The sequence below is a fragment of the Stegostoma tigrinum genome, chromosome X, assembly GCF_030684315.1.
Source record: "Stegostoma tigrinum isolate sSteTig4 chromosome X, sSteTig4.hap1, whole genome shotgun sequence".
Taxonomy (NCBI): Eukaryota; Metazoa; Chordata; class Chondrichthyes; order Orectolobiformes; family Stegostomatidae; genus Stegostoma; species Stegostoma tigrinum.
In genome coordinates, this window is record NC_081404.1 from 9,452,562 (window position 1) to 9,472,132 (window position 19,571).

The 19,571-nt window shown below is 42.8% G+C and overlaps 1 protein-coding gene across 8 annotated transcripts in view; it reads left to right on the top strand.

The window, feature by feature from the left end:
* Positions 1-19,571, top strand: part of LOC125448266 (electroneutral sodium bicarbonate exchanger 1-like) — a 383,257-nt gene that overhangs the window by 249,383 nt on the left and 114,303 nt on the right. For all 8 annotated transcript variants that reach the window (XM_059643484.1, XM_048523424.2, XM_048523426.2 and 5 more), the window contains 3 exons: positions 1,230-1,376; positions 8,209-8,309; positions 16,079-16,253. In XM_059643484.1, the coding sequence (XP_059499467.1) occupies positions 1,230-1,376; positions 8,209-8,309; positions 16,079-16,253 (423 nt within the window). The remainder of the gene's footprint in view (positions 1-1,229; positions 1,377-8,208; positions 8,310-16,078; positions 16,254-19,571) is intronic.

Here is a 19,571-nt window from a genome sequence, read left to right on the forward strand (position 1 = left end):
AAATGATGGCTTTTATTTACCTGTACAACAGCAATCATTTCCTTTCTATGGCTCAGTAATTCTAAAATTTCCTTCACACTCCCTGTTCTCATATGGCAGGTCATGTTGCAGTTGTATAGGACTTTGGTTCGGCCACATTTAGAGTACTGTGTACAGTTCTGGTCGCCACATTACCAAAAGGATGTGGATGCTTTGGAGAGGGTGCAGAGGAGGTTCACCAGGATGTTGCCTGGTATGGAGGGTGCTAGCAATGAAGAGAGGTTGAATAGATTAGGATTATTTTCATTGAAAAGACGGAGATTCAGGGGGGACCTGATTGAGGTCTACAAAATCATGAGGGGTATAGACAGGGGGGATAGCAAAAAGCTTTTTCCCAGAGTGGGGGACTCAATTACTAGGGGTCATGAGTTCAAAGTGAGAGGAGGAAAGTTTAAGGGAGATATGCGTGGAAAGTTCTTTACACAGGGTGGTGGGTGCCTGGAACGCGTTGCCAGCGGAGGTGGTAGACGCAGACACGTTAGCGTCTTTTAAGATACATTTGGACAGGTACATGGATGGGCAGGGAGCAAATGGACACAGACCGTTAGAAAATAGATGACAGGTTAGACAGAGGATCTTGATCGGCACAGGCTTGGAGGGCCAAAGGGCCTGTTCCTGTGCTGTAGGTTTCTTTGTTTCTTTGTTATTCACCTGGGAGAATAGAACATTTTAGAGATTTTATTGAGTCACTTGAAATCATGAAGGGTCAGAGTTGATGTTTTCTAATCAACCTGTTCAGAGATGTTAGTACATACCTCTTGAGCAGGTGGGACTTGAACTGAGGCCCCTTGATCTAGAGGTAAGGACATTATCATTGAGTCACAGGAGCCCTAAAGAAACACTACAATGGAAACATCCTGTGTATTCTGTCAACCCGGGACCTTTGGATCTTCAGTCTAACAATCACTGTTATGGAACGATTGAGAGCCAGAAAGAACAGAGTTAAATTAGTGAAAGAAGCAATGGAAACAAGGAAAATCTGTTACACATTGAGTCGTTAGGCTCTGGAATGCCCAGCCTTAGTGTGTACTGAAGGCAGATTAAGTTGTGATTTTCAAAAGAGAATTGGATTATTATCGGAATAGAAACCATTTGCAGGGCTGTGGAGAAAATACAGATTGGCACAAATTATATTGCTTCCTCAGAGAGCCAAGCTAATTGGAAAAATCATTGTTTTTCCTCCATTTCAGATCTTTCATGATGTTGCCTACAAAGCTAAGGATCGGAGCGACCTTCTTGCTGGGATTGATGAATTTCTTGATCAGGTGACTGTTTTGCCCCCAGGTGAATGGGACCCTTCCATCCGAATCGAGCCACCAAAAAATGTTCCATCTCAGGTATGCTTTTTCCCTTGCTATCACTGAAATCCTTTAAGAAGCTACTCATAGGTATTGCCAGCAGAACCAATATGTGACACTGGCAAATTACGCTGATAACCACAGTGCTATAACAACAGTGGGATACAGTGAGCAGAATTTACCCATTAAAGAGGGAGTGAGAAAACACTCAGCCTTGAATTAATTTAAAAATTGAAGATTACTTTTTACATGATTTATTCTGTCTTGGAATGATGTCATTGGCAAGACCAGCACTTCTTGCCCATTCCCACTTGCCCTTGGACTGAGTGGTTTGCTGAACCATTTCAGAGGGCAGTTAATAGTCAACCACATTGCAGTAGACCTGGAGTCACATGTTAGCCAGACCAGGTAAGGAAGATAGATTTCCTTCCCTGAAGGACATTACTGAATAGATGGGTTTTTATGACACCTGATACTATTCTCACCATCAACATTACTGATCCTCAGAATAGGATTTTCTCTTGACAAAAAGTGGTGGAGAAAGTAGCAGGGAGGGCACTTAATTGGGCAGGATGACACCAGAGAGATACCTACATCCTTCTTGCCACATCAGAAATTGAGAAAGCAGAGAAAGGGAATGTGACAGGGAGAGAGTGGAGAAAGAGAATGTGAGAAGGGGAGAAGATGGGGAATAGGAGAAAGAGAGAAGAAATGAAAGTGAACAAGATAGAGGAGAAGACAAAAAGAAAGGAGAGAAAGGGAACTAACCTGGAACAAGAGAGGGAAAAGGGAGAAAAAGAATCCGAAGGGTAAGGGAATGACATAGAGAAACTTAGGATACTGTGTTAATGTACCTACCAACAGCAGGTGAACCCTTGCAGGCCTGGCTCAATGGCCTGTATACAGTAGCCGAGAAGCTTGGGTAAATGTGAATTATCTGTGTGAATGTAATGTGTGAAAATAACCCTAGATAATGGAAAAATATCAAAGGTACTTGTCAATGTGATAAAACAATACCACCACCGAGAAGGGGACAAGCAGGTAGTCATCTGTCCCATTGCCATCAAATCTAGAGAGTGAGGGTAGTAGCAAGGATGAATTAAAGGGAGGTGTGGGTCCACACTTAGCTCTCTACTTTTTGATTTACTAATACAAAAATACGAGCAAACGTAAGAGTCTTTATTTGCTCACCCACATGCAGAGCTGTGAGCAGACCTACCTTGGCTGAATAGAGAGACAAGCCAGACTGCACCGTCCTAGCTCCACATGATGTGGATGTGGGAAAGGTCTCTTCCATAAGCTAACATCCCTGTAGGTTAGGCCCAGAAAAGCTGGCCCAGTTTTAAGAGGAGATTAACAACATACTAGAGCACCAACTAATGGAGCCCAGTTGCAGTAGCTGGAGCTCCTCAGCTGTACTTGTGCCCAAGCTGGATGGCTCTGCATTGACTACTGAAAAGTTAATGCAGTAATCAGAGTCAACTCATACCCAATACGCTGGCTGGAATGTTGCATAGACAGGATAGGTAAAACAGCCTATATTACCAAGATATATTTTTTCAAGGGGTACCAACAAGTTCCCTTGACTATCCACACAAAGAATATTTGTGCCTTCGTTCCTCCAGGTAGTTTCTGCAAGTGTTTGGTTTTGCCATTTGGACTGCAAAATACCCGGCCACCTTTTCAAAGGCTAATGACCCAAACAGTGGCAGGTTTATCTGATTTTGTAGTGTACCCAGATGACTTGGTGTACAATGACACCCAAGAAATGCACTTTGATCAACTGGAATCCCTCTTCTGGAAAATACAGTCAGTTAGCCTAATAGTCAATCTCACAAGGTCTGAGTGAACTTGGTCCTATGTGACCTATCAAGGACATGTATTGAGTTGAAGACAAGTACAGCTCAGGGCCACAAAACTAGAATAGCAGCACAATTCCTCATTCCCACAACAAACGGGAAATCATGAGATTCTTAAGAACATGTTTGTCCAAAAGGTTGGAGCAACTTGTGGTTGAGCCCACTAGGGAACAGGCAATTCTGGAATTGGTGATATGTAATGAGGCAGACTTGTTTAGGGAGCCTAAGGTGAAAAACTCGTACAGACAGTAAACATAATATAATGGAATTCATCCTGCAGTTTGAGGGGGACAAACTGGAATGAGACGTCAGTGTTATAATTGAGTAAAGGTAACTGCAGAGACATGAGAGAGGAGCTGACCAGAGTTGATTGGAAGGGGAGCCAAGCAGGGAAGATGGTGGAGCAGCAGTGGCAGGAGTTTCTGGGGGTAATTCAGGAGGCACAGCAGAAATTCATCAAGGAAAAAGAAACATACTAAGGGGAGGATGAGTCAACCATGATTGATAAGGGAAGGCAGAGACAATATAAAAGCAAAAGAATTCAATGTGGTGAAAATTAGTGACAATAGACAATAGATGATAGGTGCAGGAGTAGGCCATTCGATCCTTCGAGCCAGCACCACCATTCCTTATGATCATGGCTGATCATCCACAATCAGTATCCTGTCCCTGCCTTATCCCCATAACCCTCGATTCCACTATCTTTAAGAGCTCTATCCATCTCTTTCTTGTACGTGGGAAGCTAAAGGATTGGGAAATCTTCAAAAATCAACAGAGGATAACTTAAAAAAAGCAAAAGGGGGGAGAAGATGTAATATGAGGGTAAGCTAGCTAGTCATATAAAACAAGATTGCAATAGATTTTTAAACAAATGAAAGGTAAAATTGGACACTGGACTGCTGGAAAATGAAGTTGGAGAAGTAATATTAGGGAACAAAGAAATGGCAGAGGAACTCAATAGGTACTTTGTATCAGTTCTCATAGTGGAAGACACCAGTAGCATAATAGAACTTCAAGAGTAAAGGAGCAGAGCTAAGTACCATGGCCAATACTAAAGAGAAGGTGCTGGGGATGCTGAAAGGTCTGAAGATGGATGAATCACCCGGACCAGATGGAGTACACCCCAGCATTCTGAAGGAAATAGCTGAAGAGATTGTGGAGGCATTGGTGATGATCTTTCAGGAATCACTGGAGTCGTGGACAGTACCAAACGACTGGAAAATGGTTAATGTAACACCCTGTTTAAGAAGGGATACAGAAGATGGGAATTATAAGCCAGTTAGCCTTACCTCAGTTTTAAGATTTTAGAGTCCATTATCAAGGATGAGATTGTACTTGGAAGTACATGATATAATAGGCTTGAGTCAGCATGGCTTTGTCAAGGGGAGGTGGGAGTCATGCCTGAAAAATCATCTAGAATTCTTTGAGGTCTTAACTGGCAATTCAGACAAAGGAGAACCTGTGAATGCACCTATTTGGATTTCCAAAAGGCCTTTGAAAAAGTGCTACACAGAGGCTGCTAAATAAGATAAGAGCCCATGGTGTAAGGGGCAAGGTACTGGCATGGATAGAGGATTGGCTGACTGGCAGAAGGCAGAGAGAGTGGGGTTAAAGGGGTATTTTTCAGAATGGCAGCCAGAGAACTAGTGGAGTTTGGGAGGGGTCAGAGTTAGGACCACAATTATTCACATTTTATATTAATGATCTGGATGAAAGAAGTAAAGGCATTGTTGCTAAGTTTGCAGGTGACACAAAGATATTTGGAGGGACAGATAGACTTGAGGAGGCAGGGAGGCTGCAGAAGGAGTTGGGCTCCCTATGAGAATGGGCAAAGAAGTAGCAGTTGGAATACAATGTGGGCAAGTGTGAGGCTGTGCACTCTGGTGTTAAGAACAAAGGTGTGGACTATTTTCTTAATGCGGAAAGGCTTCAAAAATCTAACGCACAGCAGGCCTTGAGTCCTAGTTCAGGATTGTCTTAAGGTTAACGTGCAGGTTTAGTTGGCAGTTAGGAAGGCAAATGCAATGTAATTCATTTCAGGAGGGCTAGAATACAAGATCAGAGATGTACTGCTGGGGCTGTATAAGACTCTGAACAGACTACATTTGGAATGTCATGAAAAGTTTTGGGCCCCATATCTAGAGAAGATTGTGTTGGCCTTGGATAGGGTCTAAAGGAAGTTTACAAGAAAGATCCCAGGGATTGAAGGGATTGTCATATGAGGAGCGGTTGAGGACTCTGGGTCTGTACTCAACTGAGTATAGAAGGATGAGGGAAGAATTTCACTGAAACATACAGAATACTGAAAAAGCGTGGATAGAGTGGACATGAAGCTGTTTCCGCTAGTAGGAGAAATTAGGACTAAAGGGCACATCTTCAGAGTAAAGGGATGACCCTTTAGAACTGAGGTGAAAAGGGGTTTCTTCAGCCAGAGGGTGGTGAATTTGTGGAACTCATTACTGCAGAAGGTTGTGGAAACCAAGTCATGAAATAAATTTAAATCCAAGATGGATAGGTTTTTGATTGGTATGGGGATCAAGGGTTATGGGGAGCAGGCAGGAGAATGGGGTTGAGAAACATATCAACTATGATCGAATGGCAGAGCAGGTTCAATGAGAGCCGAAATGGTTTTATTCTGCTCCTGTATTGTATGTTCTTTTGGTAGTCATGCTGGTGACAGATCTACTACAAAAATAGCAAAATGATATGAACTGAGAAATGCCAAGCTGCTTTTAAAAATCTGAAGGCCATTTCAACAAGTGAGCCTGTGCTTGCAGCTCCAAACTTCAAACAAGCAATTAAAGTAGCCATTGATACAAGTGACAAAAGGATAGAGGGTATTCTTCAGGAAGATGAATCTGGAAAAGAGGGACTTATCAAGTATGTCTCCAAAAAACTACCAGTATAGAGATTATATTCCACAGTGGAGAAGGAGACCCTAGGTTTATCACCGACTAATCATACTTTGAGATTTATGCCCAAAATGGACCCGGAGAGATCTGTCTATATTGACCACAAGTCATTAACTTTTTAAAAATGTTTAAAATCCAAAACACCAAATTATTCTGCTTGGAGGTTGTTCCTCCTACTGTACCATCTTTAAAAATTATCCACCTTATCAGGAAATCAAATGACATTTGATGTCAGACACCCTGACTAGAACCTGAAGAGACCCGGTTAGAACTGAGAAAACAATATTGATCAAGGCTGAGAGAATTAATATTTGTGATAATATATTTGTTTAATTTTAACCATATTCTTCCTTTTGTAATGAAATAAAACTTATTCACATTTCATTCATCATGTGGCAGGAAGCGTCACAAAAATAAGTCAGAACCCAAATTACGTAGGATATGTTGAAATTTTAAATGCATCATGTTTTTTTTTAAAGCAAGACATACAAACCAAAAAATGGCAGAGAATGTAAGTTCGGTGTTTGTCTAAAATCCTTTTGTGGATCACACTGAGTCATGAGAGGAAACATGAAATGTTGCACCTAAAGGGTGTCAAGGGAATGCCAGACAACAACATTTCAAAGGAAGAGATACCATTGAAAAAAAACTGAAGTGTGGTCACCCAAGGGTAATGTCCCAGACTATGGGCATGATGTGAATTGAAAGAAAGGGAATTCTGGGCAAAAGACATGTTTATATTTTACTCTTCCAGGGATACACAAGAAGGAGGGTTAAGAACCTGGCCTTCATGTGCAAGAGAGCTTGTATGCTATTGTGCTACCCTGTCATACAGGTTTTGCTGTCCTGAAGTTATATATAGAGGGGCACAGTTCAGCACTTCCACTAGACACTCCTGCAAGGGCAGGTGAAGTAAATAATGTCTGTCTATCTGATTGTTGAGAGCAAGGCAGTATAGGCAATACAAAATGAATAAAAACAGAAAATGCTTGAGAAACTTGGCAGGTCTGGCAAGATCTGGAGAGAGAAACAGAGTGAACATTTCAAGCTTAATATGACTTCTTCATTGTTCAAGGAAGTTGGGAAAAACTCCTTTCAGTTAGCTTCATAACCAGGAACATCCAAACAACTGTTCAGCTGCCAAAGTCAGCAGTACTGGAAACAGCCATCTTAACATCTGCAACATTTCACAACTAATTCATCGTAAAGTGAAAAATTGTTTTGTATAATCCCTTTTAACCTTCCAGTTTCGTATCTCGTTTCTAATCTGTGTGTATGTGTCATGTATTGTTAACTTCTCTTGTATTTTAATAACTAATAAGCTTGCTCTTTCTTTAAATTGGTTAAATTGCCTCTTTTTAAAACGTAACTACATTTGGGCTGTGAAAATGTATCCATGAGGGAAGAGATCCTTTTTAAATTATTCTTGTGTGATCAACTAAGGGAGGGTTTGAATAAAGAAGGGGAGCCAGTGGAGGGCTTGAATAAAGAAGGGGAGCCAGTGGAGGGTTTGAATAAAGAAGGGGAGCCAGTTCATTGCTCCTCAGTAGGGATCATAACGAATTGGGAACTCTCACCCAGGAATCAGACAAAACACAGCAGTAAGCACCCTGCCCTCCCTGAAGTGACATTGCTGTTCACAGTGGCTGCTGGTACCTTGTAGTAGCTGGGACATTGCTGTCCCAAGAAGTAGTGCACTGAGAGGCCTCCAAGGTGACCAGGTGCTTGACAGACATTTGATTTGGTAGACTTTATTGTTGGTGAAAGTAGCATCACTCACAATCACTAACTCAAAATTGGGAAATCTCAATCTATGTTTCAATTTCAGACTTTAATAATTGAATTTAAATTCCACCAGCTGCCCTGGTAGGATTTGAAACCAGATCCCTAGAATATAAGTTTGAGCCTTTGGTTTGCTGGTGCTACCTGATCACTCAGTGTTACCACAACACCACCCTTGGCTATTCAAGATTGTGTTTAATCATGTTGAAGCTGTATAGAGTTCCTGCATTGATTATCCAGACATGTAGTCACAAGACATGAAGTAGAAGTGAGTCACTGTGCTATCAGTCTAACTCCTACTTCTATCATGTACAATAGGAGAAACGGAAGCAGCCTGGCATCCCAAATGGTAATGCTTGCCATGTTGAGCCTGAGCCACAAGTGGGGCACAGTGGTCCTGAACTGCAGCGCACAGGAAGGTCTGTTATAGTTTAATGAGTATGTGTAAGTGATTGGATATCTTATTTGTAATGTAACCTGTCATTCTCTATTTGCATTCAATACACCCACTCTGACTCTTTCCCTTTCCTTTTTAATTTTTGAATTTTTTTTTAAGATTTCAGCCAAATGGCATAGCTACAGTGAATGTACAGATGTGATATTTGCTGGAGGCGTTCAGTTTTGTGGCTGAGACACAATCGCATCTGCTGAGGTTTAAATTTCAGCTCTCATGCATGCAAACATTCTACCACCCAGATGTTCAGCCATTCAAAATCCTTTCTTCCCTTGCCCTCACACAAACAAAAGCTTCACAGGAACTGAATGTATCATTTAAAATACAAAACCTATATATCCGTAACAATTTTGATACTTAACAATGTGAAGTTGCATCAGAAATATTTTTTCATATATGTAAACAATAGAATACAGAATTTTTGATAATATTAATTGTAATGCCAATACTTTGTGCCCATCACCAGATGTAGCCACCGAACTTGATCCACCTCTACAAGACCTACAGCTTCAGTTTTTACGTTATATTCAACCTCTTAATTCACTTCAGAGTATGTTGCAATAATCAAGAACATACTCAGTTATTTCTAGCTATACCCAGGGACATCACAATCTAGTTATTTGTTTAAATCATAAGATAAATGAGAAAATTTTCTCATTGATTTTTACAAAGTCGTTTAAAGCCTTCTATTGGATTGAAAATTTTGTGCACGTTTTTAAAGCTGTGTAAATACTAATCCACTTCCATATCTTAATCACATCATTTCTGAAAACTACCTTAGAGTTGTTTCCCCTCTGAAATAACTGCAGAGAGGCCCAGTATCATGTCACCAAGTCATCTTTTATTTACAGTACATTGGCTGCAGCCAACCAGCTCCGAGTCAATCCCCCTGAACTGAGGAGAGTCTAACTATTCTATTTATATTGGTCAACAGGGCTGTCCTGATTTGGCCTGGGTTAACAACCCTAAATCAAGGATCTTGTAGTCAACAAGGCCCACCTGCTTCCAATCATTACATCCCTGCCCCTCCCAAGTCCAGGGAAGTAGGCCTGATCTTTCTCTTGTAGCTTTCTTTGTGACGTTTTCGCTCCACGTTCAATTCCTCCAATTCAGACTCTGACACCGGCGGCATGTACTGGACCGTAGCTCATCTCTGGCTTCTGGCGGCAGCAGTATTGAGGCTTCATCCATCTTGGACTGCATAGTTTCTTCAGTACTGAAGAGGGGGGAAAACCTACAGTTTCCGAGAGGCTGTCTGGCTAGTCTGATGGGCCAGGTATGTTTTGCTCCTAACCTGTTTACGAGGAAACCGCTTTCAGGTGATCCAAATGTTTGTTCAGGACTGTATCACCTACCAGACCTTTGTAAGTCATTGGACCTTACCTCAAGTCCACTGCACACTGTACCCTCACAGGGCCATTTCCATGGTTCCAACACCAAACTTCATCCCCGAACTAAATTGTCTCTTGCTTAGAGGAGGCATTTGGTTGTCACTGGCGTTTCTGCTGCCGTATCACCCTCAACCCCCACCCTTGTCTGGGTATATCAAGCCTAACCTGGTGTGGAGTCTTCTCCCAATCAGCAACTTTGCTGGAGCTATCCCTGTTGTTGCACGGGGGGTGGTCTTGTAATCGAATGGGAACCGGGAGAGTTTGGTATCGAGCGAGGCTGTAACCTGCTTCTTTAAGCCTGCCTTCAATGTTTGGATCTCTCTTTCACTAGAGCATTGGCTGATGGATAGTATGGAGCTGTTACGTGCCAAATGCCATTCAACTTCAGGAAATACTCAAATTCCTTGCTGGTAAATGATGTCTTATTGTCTGTGACCAATACTTACGTTGGCCCATGTATCACGAATGATGCCTGCAACTTCTCAATTGTCATCCCTGAGCTTACCAAATGAGCTTTGTGTGCCTAGCCACTTTGAACAGGCATCCACACTGACTAGGAACATTTGGGGCTGTGAAAGGACCATTGACCAGAGGTGAAGGTGAAGACAGAAGGGGGCCGGCACAGGGGCAGCAAGTCCAGGTGAGTCCTGAGGGCAAGCCCCAGGCCAAGCCAGCGTGAGGGTGATAAGTCCAGGCAAATCCCAGAGGTGATCAGAGTGGAAGCCAACGCTGGGGCGGCTGTGTGTCTATTGGGGACGGGAAGTGACACCTCCAGGATTGATGCCCGGCATTTCCTACATGCTTACCCCAGTGATCTGAAAGCTGGCACAGACTAGGTTAAAAGACTACAGTACTTTCTAAAAGAAAGCTTCTTAATCCTCCATTCTTATGCTGAACTTTTTAGTTATGATTGTTTCATGTCTGTAACACATACTTAAGTATCCTGTATCTTGGTACCCTGTACCGAGAGGCAACATTACAAACTTTTCATTGCACTCATTGAAGTGGATGTGATAAATAAGGAGGGTGCCTGGAACACATCGCCAGCGGAGGTGATGGACGCAGACACGATAGTGTCTTTTAAGATGTATCTGGACAGGTACATGGATGGGCAGGGAGCAAAGGGATACAGACCCTTAGAAAATAGATGACAGGTTTAGACAGAGGCTCTCACTTGGCGCAGGCTTGGGGGGCCTGTTCCTGTGCTGTAATTTTTTTTGTTCTTTGTAGCTGGGCCCAGGGTTTACTCAGCCTTTCCCAAGAACGGGGGGGCCACCACTGGTGTCAGTTTTTGTCCTTGTTAGCACCCTGGACACTGCTGCACCATTGCAGCTATATCGGCATTCGACGCCTGCTACCAGACATAGCATCTCACCAGCATCTTCATCTTGGAAGCACCTGGATGATCCTAGTGGAATTTGGCCAGTATCTGGCAGCAACCTTTAACTCTGGACAAGCACTCACTCTTGCTCCTTGTAGAATTATGCTGCTCTGTGATGATCTCATCTCGCCGGGTCCAAAAAGGTTTCAGCCCTAGTTGTAATCACCCTTCTGCCTGTCCCCCCCCTCCCCTCGACTACCACCTGCAAGAAGCTATTTACCATTTGCTTAAAATCCCCACAAGGGCAAACTGACCCATCTGGCTTCACAATCAGTATATCTGGTGCTGCCCATTCTGCAAACTGCACTGTTTTGATGATTCCTTCACTCTCCAGCCTCCTGACTTTTGTCTCTACTTATGCATAGAAAGCAAATGGCAATGGGCAGGCCATGCAAAATTGCAGAATTGCTTCCTGGTCTATGCATAAAGTGACTTTGGCCCTTTTGATAGTCCTAAGTCCTTCCTGGAGACCCTTCTGGTCGCCACTGACAATGTCCCACTCTCAGTACCACTGAAATAACTGCACAGAGGCTGGTATCCCATCACCAAATTACTCTATTTACTTGAGCACAGTACACCAGCTGTGGCCAGCCAGCTGGGAGTCACTCCCCAGGACTGAGGAGATTCTAAATCCCCTGTTTATATTGGTCAGCCAGGGCTTCCTGATTTGGCCCAGGTTAAGAACCCCAATCAAGACTCTCATAGTCAAAGTCCACCTTGGTTCCAATCACTACACCCTCCTACCATATGTCACCCGCTGCCTTTTTCTTATTCTGTACCAAATCCCACCCTCTGAAAACGTGCATTTAATTTCAGTCCCCCGGTGCATTCCATTTTTGATTGTCATCCTTGTGTTCGAATCTTTGTCCAGCCTTACATTTCCTAATCTCTTACAGCCGTACAATTGCTCCAAAACTTTCAACCCTCTTGATTCTGGCCTTCACTACACAATTTGCCGTCATACCTTCAGCAGGTCAAAAAAGTCACAAGTCATGTGACACCAGGTTATAATCCAGTTTCAGAGTCTCACTCCTTCAGGTGTCAGAGAGAGAGGTGGCATCAGACTCAGAATTTATAAGCAAGAGATCAAAGAGTCATATAACTGATGTGAATGTATTGAACAAACCCATGCATTCTGTTTTGTTCAAAAAGCACAATTTGTAGACAAAATTTGAGGGAGGTTGTGGCCTAGTGGTGTTATCACTAGACTATTAATCCAGAGACTAAGCTAACTTTCTGGGGGCCTGCGTTTGAATTACACCACGGCAATTGGTGGAATTTGAATTCAATTTTTTTAAAAATCTGAAATTGAGAGTTTAAAGATGACTGTAGAACCATTGCCGGTTTTTGGAAAACCATCTGATTCACAAATGTCCTCTAGGGAAGGAAATCAGCCATCCTCACATGGTCTGGCCTACATGTGACTCCAGACCCATAGCAATGTGATTGACTCTTAATTGCCCTCTGAAATGGCCGAGTAAGCTACTCAGTTGCGTCAATCACTACAAAGTCTCAGAAATAAAACTTGCTGGGCTACATGGCATTAACCTAGGCACCAGAAAAGGCAATGGCAGAGACAGCCCTGTCAACCCTGCAAAGTCCTCCTCACTAACATCTGGGGGTTAGTGCCAAAATTGGGAGACCAGTCTTACAGACTACTCATATCTTGCAATGTCTCAGACGCCACCATCACCGGATATGTCCTTACCACTGGCAGTGCAGACTCAGCAGAGGTGGCAACATAGTGGACTACAGTTGGGAGGGAGTTGCCCTGGACATCCTCAACATTGACTCTGGACCTCATGGAGTCTCATGGCTTCAGGTTAAACATGGGTATGGAAACATCCTGCTGAATACCACGCACCATCCTCCTTCAGCCAATGAATGGCTAGTCCTCCATGTTGAGCAACACTTGAAGGAAGCACTGAAGGTGGCAATGGTGCAAAATGTACTCTGGGTGGGGGATTTCAGTGATCACCACCAAGAGTGGCTCGGCAGCGTTACTACAGATCAAGCTGGTAGGGTCCTAAAGTCCTAAACTGCTGGACTAGGTCTGCGGGAGGTGGTGAGGGGTCTAACAAGAGGGAAAAACACAGTTGACCTCATCCTTACCAATCTACTAGCTGCAGATGCATCTTTCCATGTCAGTATCAGTAATAGTGACCACTGCACGATCCTTGTGGAGACGACATCCCACCTTCATATTAAGAATAACCTCCATCGTGTTGTGTGGCACTATCACTGTGCTAAATGCGACAGACTTCACACAGATCTAGCAACTCGAGACTGGGCATCCATGAGGGACTGTGGGCCATCAACAGCAGCAGAATCGTACTCCAGCACAATCTGTAACCTCATAGACCCCCACTCAACCATTACCATCAAGCCAGGGGATCAACCCTGGTTCAAAGAAGAGTGTAGGAGGGCATGCCAGAAGCAGCACCAGGCACACCTAGAAATGAGGCATCAACCTGGTAAAGCTACCAAACAGGACTACTTGCATACCAAACAGTATAAAACAGCAAGTGATTGACAGATCCAAGCAATCCCACAACCAACGGATCAGATCCAAGCCCTGCAGTCCTGCCACATCCAGTGGTGAACAATTAAACAACTCACTGGAGGAAGAGGCTCCACAAATATCCCCATCCTCAATGATGGAAGAGCCCAGCACATCAGTGCAAAAGATAAGGCTGAAGCTTTTGCAGCAATCTTCAGCCAGAAGTGCCGATCCATCTTGGCCTCCTCCAGGGGTCCCCCACATTACAGAGACCAGTCTTCAGCCAATTTGATTCACTCCACGTGATATCAAGAAATGGTTGGAGGCAATAGGTGCTGCAAAGGCTATGAGCCCTGACAGCATGCTAAAGACGAGCTCCAGAACTTGCTGCACCCCTAACCAAGCTGTTTCAGTACAGTTACAATGCTATCATCTAGCCAACAATGTGGAAAATTACTTTGGTATGTACTATGTGTAAAAAGGCCAAATCCAACCCAGCTAATTACAACCCTATCAATCTACTCTTGACCATTAGTAAAGCCAGGGGAGGCAGTGGCTTAGTGGTATTATTATTGGACTGTTAATCCTGAGACCCAGAAACCATTTTGGGGACCCAGGTTCAAATCCCACCATAGCAGATGGTGGAATTTGAATTCAACAAATCTGAAATTAAGAATCTAATGGTGACCATGAATCCATTGTCAATTGTCGTAAAAACCCATCTGGTTCACTCGTGCCTTTTAGGGAAGGAATGAATTTTTTTAAAAAAGTGATAAAGGGTGTCATCAACAGCGCTGTAAAACACCTGCTCAGCAATAACCTGCTCAGTGATGCCCTGTTTGGGTTCTGCCAGGACCACTCAGTTCCTCATTACAGCCTTAGTTCAAACATGGACAAAAGAGCTGAATTCTAGAGGTGAAGTGAGAATGACAGCCCTTGACATCAAGGCTGCACTCGACCAAATGTGGCATCAAGGAGCCTGATCAAAACTGGAATCTATGGGTATCATGGGCAAACTCTCTGCTGGTTGGAGCCATACCTAACATAGGTTGTGTTCCTTGGAGGTCAGTCATCTCAGCTCCAGTACATCTCTGCAGGAGTTCTTCAGGGCAGTGTCCAAGGCCCAACCATCTTCAGCTGCTTCAGCACCATTTGTGATTCCTCAGATACTGAAGCAGTCTGTGTTCAAATGCAACAAGATCTGGACAATATCCAGGCTTGGGTTAACAAGTAGCAAGTAACATTTGTACCACACAAATGCCAGACAATGACCATCTCCAACAAGAAACAGCTTACCACCATCCTTTGACATTCAATGATGTTACCATCACTGAATCCCCCGCTGTCAGTATGCTTTGGGTTACCATTGACTGGAGACTCAACTGGACTCGCCACATAAACAGTGACTACAATAGCAAGTTAGAGGTTTGGAATACTGCAGCGGGTAACTCACCTCCTGACTCCCAAAGCCTGTCCATTATCTACAAAGCACAAGTCAAGAGTGTGATGGAATACTCCCCACTTGCCTGGATGGCTACAGCTCCAACACCACTCAACAAACTTGACATCATCCAGGACAAAGCAGCTCGCTAGATTGCCACCACATCCACAACCATCCACTCCCTCCACCACCGACACCCAGTTGCAGCAGTGTGTATTATCTATGAGATAAACTGCAGAAACTTACCAAGAATCCTTAGACAGCACCTTCCAAGCTGACAACCATTTCCCTTTAGAGGGACAAAGGCAGCCAATATGTAGGAATACCACCACCTGCAATTTCCCCTCTGAGCCACTCATCATTCTGACTTGGAAATATATCACCGTTCCTTCACTGTCATTGTAACTCAAACTCCTGCAAATTCCTATTTAACGGCATTGTGGGTCAACCCACAGTAGGTGCATTGCAGCAATTCAAGAAGGTAGTTCACCACCACCTTCTCGTCGGGCAACTAGGGATGGGCATTAAATGCTGTCCAGCCAGTGATACCCATGTCCCACAAATGAATAAAAAAAATACAAAGAATGGTTTTCAAACACTGCCTTTTGAAAACTGGAAGACAAGGTAATGGTTTAACATATTATTAGTAGTAATAGTTGGAGCCGTTCATGACTTACTTGCTGCAGATATCCAGCATTATTTTCAACATTTCTGCTCACTTTAGCAACATTAATCTATTTTCAAATTTCTACAAGTGTTCAATTTTTTGACGTTGAAGTTCCCCATGAAGTTTGTAGCATTGGGAGCCATTGAAGTTGGTTATATTAAATTTCCGATGTTGAGTATTATCAGGCTGTAGATATTAAGTTGGATTTGAAACAAACATTGTTTTTAATTATATCTGTTGGGTTTGTTATAAATTACTTATAGTACAAAATAAATAAATACTAAATAGGCAGTGGTTACATATAACTTTGTGGAAATTTTTTTTTTAAAAAGTGAATTATTTCTTTTCTACCAGGCTGTTTGGAGGTTTGATTCTTGATGTCAAACGGAAGATGCCCTGTTTCTGGAGTGATTTTAGGGATGCCTTCAGTTTACAATGTGTGGCATCCTTCCTGTTCCTGTACTGTGCCTGCATGTCTCCAGTAATCACATTTGGTGGTCTCTTGGGCGAAGCAACAGAAGGACGCATAGTAAGATCATTGAGGATGTTGGTGTATTTAGATTGCTCATATTTTACAGAATAATAATAATGCCTCAGGCAACATACACAGGAGGACTTCTTTCATTTTTAAAAATCTAAGTATGGAAATTCAACTTTTGAAAAATTGTGATGTTTAAATAATTGGAGAACTTTCAACAGTGATTGCTTAAATAAAAGCAACATTTATACAAGTTTGGAGCTGGAGGAACACAGCAGGCCAAACAGCATCAGAGGAGCAGGAAAGTTGATGTTTCGGGTCAGGATCCATCTTCAGAAAGAAGGGTCCCAACCCGAAACGTCAACTTTCCTGTTCCTCTGATGCTGCCTCACCTGCTGTGTTCCTCCAGCTTCACACTGTTTTATCTCTGACTCAAACATCTGCAGTTCTTGCTAATTCTATAGCAGTGTTTAGTGCAATTTTTAAAAAAAATCCTGATTATATGCTTATCTTGTCACTAGATCATTAAAATGTGTCTTTTGCAATAACGTAGATTTATTTCTTTATGGCCTGGATATAATGCATTGTCTGGGCAGAGCACAGAAAGGGAAATCAGGCAAGAAAAATTTTACGTTGACAATTGAGCCTGTTTGGATTTTTTTCTATTCAAATTAAATTGATAGAAAAGTTGAACAGAGTCTGTTATAGACATGCAATCTATCCAGCAGTTTAAAATAAAAACCTAGAGACATGTCGTAAATTGGTTTCTCTCTTATTTCCTGTTTTCAGTTCTGATTAGCATTTATAGATGGCTTTTATGAATCGCTGCTTTGCTCTCAACTGAGCTATCATGCCCTGTTATGATCAGGACATTTTTTTGGAGAATTTGAAAGCTGTAGAGAGGGTACAGAAAAGATGTGTGAGAATCAGTTTTTTTTAATTCATTAACAGGATTAGGACATCACTGGCTAGACCAGCATTAAATGCCCATCCCTAACTTTACAGAGAGCGGTTAAGAGTCAACCACATTGCTGTGGGTTGGAAGCATTTTCCTTCCCTAAAAAGGGAGTAGTGAACCGGAGCAATGCAATAAAATGTGAGGCTGGATGAACACAGCAGGCCCAGCAGCATCTCAGGAGCACAAAAGCTGACGTTTCAGGCCGAGACCCTTCATCAGAGATCAGTGAACCAGATAGGTTTTTCCAACAAAAAGTTCACAGTCATCATTAGACTCTTAATTCCAGATTTTTTTAATTGAATTTAAATTCCACTATTTGCTGTGGCAGGATTCAAACCAGAGATTCCAGAACGATCTCTGGATTAATAGTCCAGTGATAATACTACTAGGCTAACGCGTCCCCAGTTTGAGCTATGTGAATAGATTGGAGAAGTTGGGGTAGTTTAGAAGATGGTTAAAGGAGATTTGGTAGGGGTTTTCAAAATTGTTGGGGGTCTGGACAGACTAGATACAGAAAAACTGTTCCCATTGGTGGAAGAGCCAAGAGCCAGAGGATACCAATTTAAGGAGATTGTCTAAAGAAACAGTTGTGACATGTGGAAAAAGAGGGGTTGGGACACTTTTCATTGGAGCGTAGGAGGTGGAGGAGTGAGCTTATAGCAGTTTATAAAGTCATAAGGGGTATAGATAAGGTGAATAACAAGGGTCTTTTCCCTAGGGTGGGGGGAGTTCCAAACTAGGGGCCATATTTTTAAAGTGAGAGGAGAAAGTTTTAAAAAGGAAATGAGGGCTGCTTTTTTAGGCAGAGAGTGGTTAGTGTGGGAATGAGCTGCCAGAGGAAGTGGTGGATGTGGGTACAGTTACAATATTTAAAAGACATTTGGACAGGGACATGAATATGAAAGGATTGAAGGGATATGGGCCAAATGCAGGCAGGTGGGACTAGTTTAGTTTCGGAACATGATTGGTATGGACTATTTGGGCAAAGGGTTTGTTTCCATGCTGCATGAATCTATAACTCTACAAGTGTCCAGAATCTGAAATGCACTACTGCCTGCAAGTGTGGTGGAGGCAGATTTAGTTGAAACTTTGAAAAGGAGAATTGGATATGTACCTGAAGAGAGTAAATCTTGTAGGGCTATGGGTAAAAGGATGGGGTGTAGGATTGGCAAACAATGGTGGGAATAACTATGTCCTTCCTTGCAAAGATCTGGCAGATACTTGGACTGAATAGCCTCCTGTGCAGTAGCTTTATCATTCTGTGCACGTGAATGCTAAATGCATATTACTGCGTATAACAGTGATTATGAGATTTGAAATAATTCAAAGCAATGGTGTGCATGAACAATACTATTTATTATTTAACCAGTGATCGTATTCTTGAAATATGATATTCTTAAAATTCTTAAACTCTAAATAACTTGTCAAATTGAGACAATGCACATCATCACAAGAAATCTTAAAAAGGTTAAGGTCGCTAGCTTATTGCTTCCACAGAAAAATCAATAGAATAACAAATACGAGTTTTGAGGCCCTGCTAAAATCTTAATTAACAATGGAGTTTGACTTATTCACTTACAATAACAAATGAGAAACAAAAACAGAAATTGCCGGAAAAGCTCAGCAGGTGAAGAGAAATCAGAGTTAAAGTTTCGGATCCGGTGACACTCCCTCAGAACTGATGGTAGCTTAGAAAATTAGTTTGTATGCAGAAGATCAGGTGGAGGGGGGGGGGTAAGGAACAAGGGATAGTTGTGGATATAGCCCAAAGAGAGAGAGAGAGAAGAACTGTTGGATAGACAGGAGTTGATAACAATTTGCCTAGGAGGGTGAATAGCTGTTACTGGGGACAGTTAGTAACAAAACTTAAAGTTACCATTGAGTCCAGAAGGCTGCAGGGTTACCAAGCGGAGAATGAGGTGCTGCTCTTCTAGCTTGTGCTCAGCTTCACTGGAACACTGCAGCAAGCCTGATACTGGCAAGAAAACAGGGTGGTGTGTTAAAGTGGCTGGCAACTGGAAGCTCAGGGTCATTTCTGAGGCAGACCGTAGATGTTCTGCGAAGCAGTCACCAAGTCTACGTTTTGTTTCCCCAATGTGGAGGAGACCACGTTGTGAGCAGCAAGTGCAGTAGACTAGATTGAGTGAAGTACAGGTAAATTGCTGCTTCACCTGGAAGGTATGTTTGGGCCCTTGGATACTGAGAAGGGAGGAGGGAGGAGATAAATGGGCAAGTGTTACACTTTCGGCAATTGCAGGGGAAGGTGCCATAGGGCTGTGGAAGTGTGTTGCAAGTGAAGAAAGAGTGGACCAGGGTGTCCTGGAGGGAATGGTCCTAGCCGAAGGCAACAAGGGAGGGGAGGGGAATCTTTGAATCTTTAAAAGGCTTACCTCGTGAATAGGCGGAGCGTA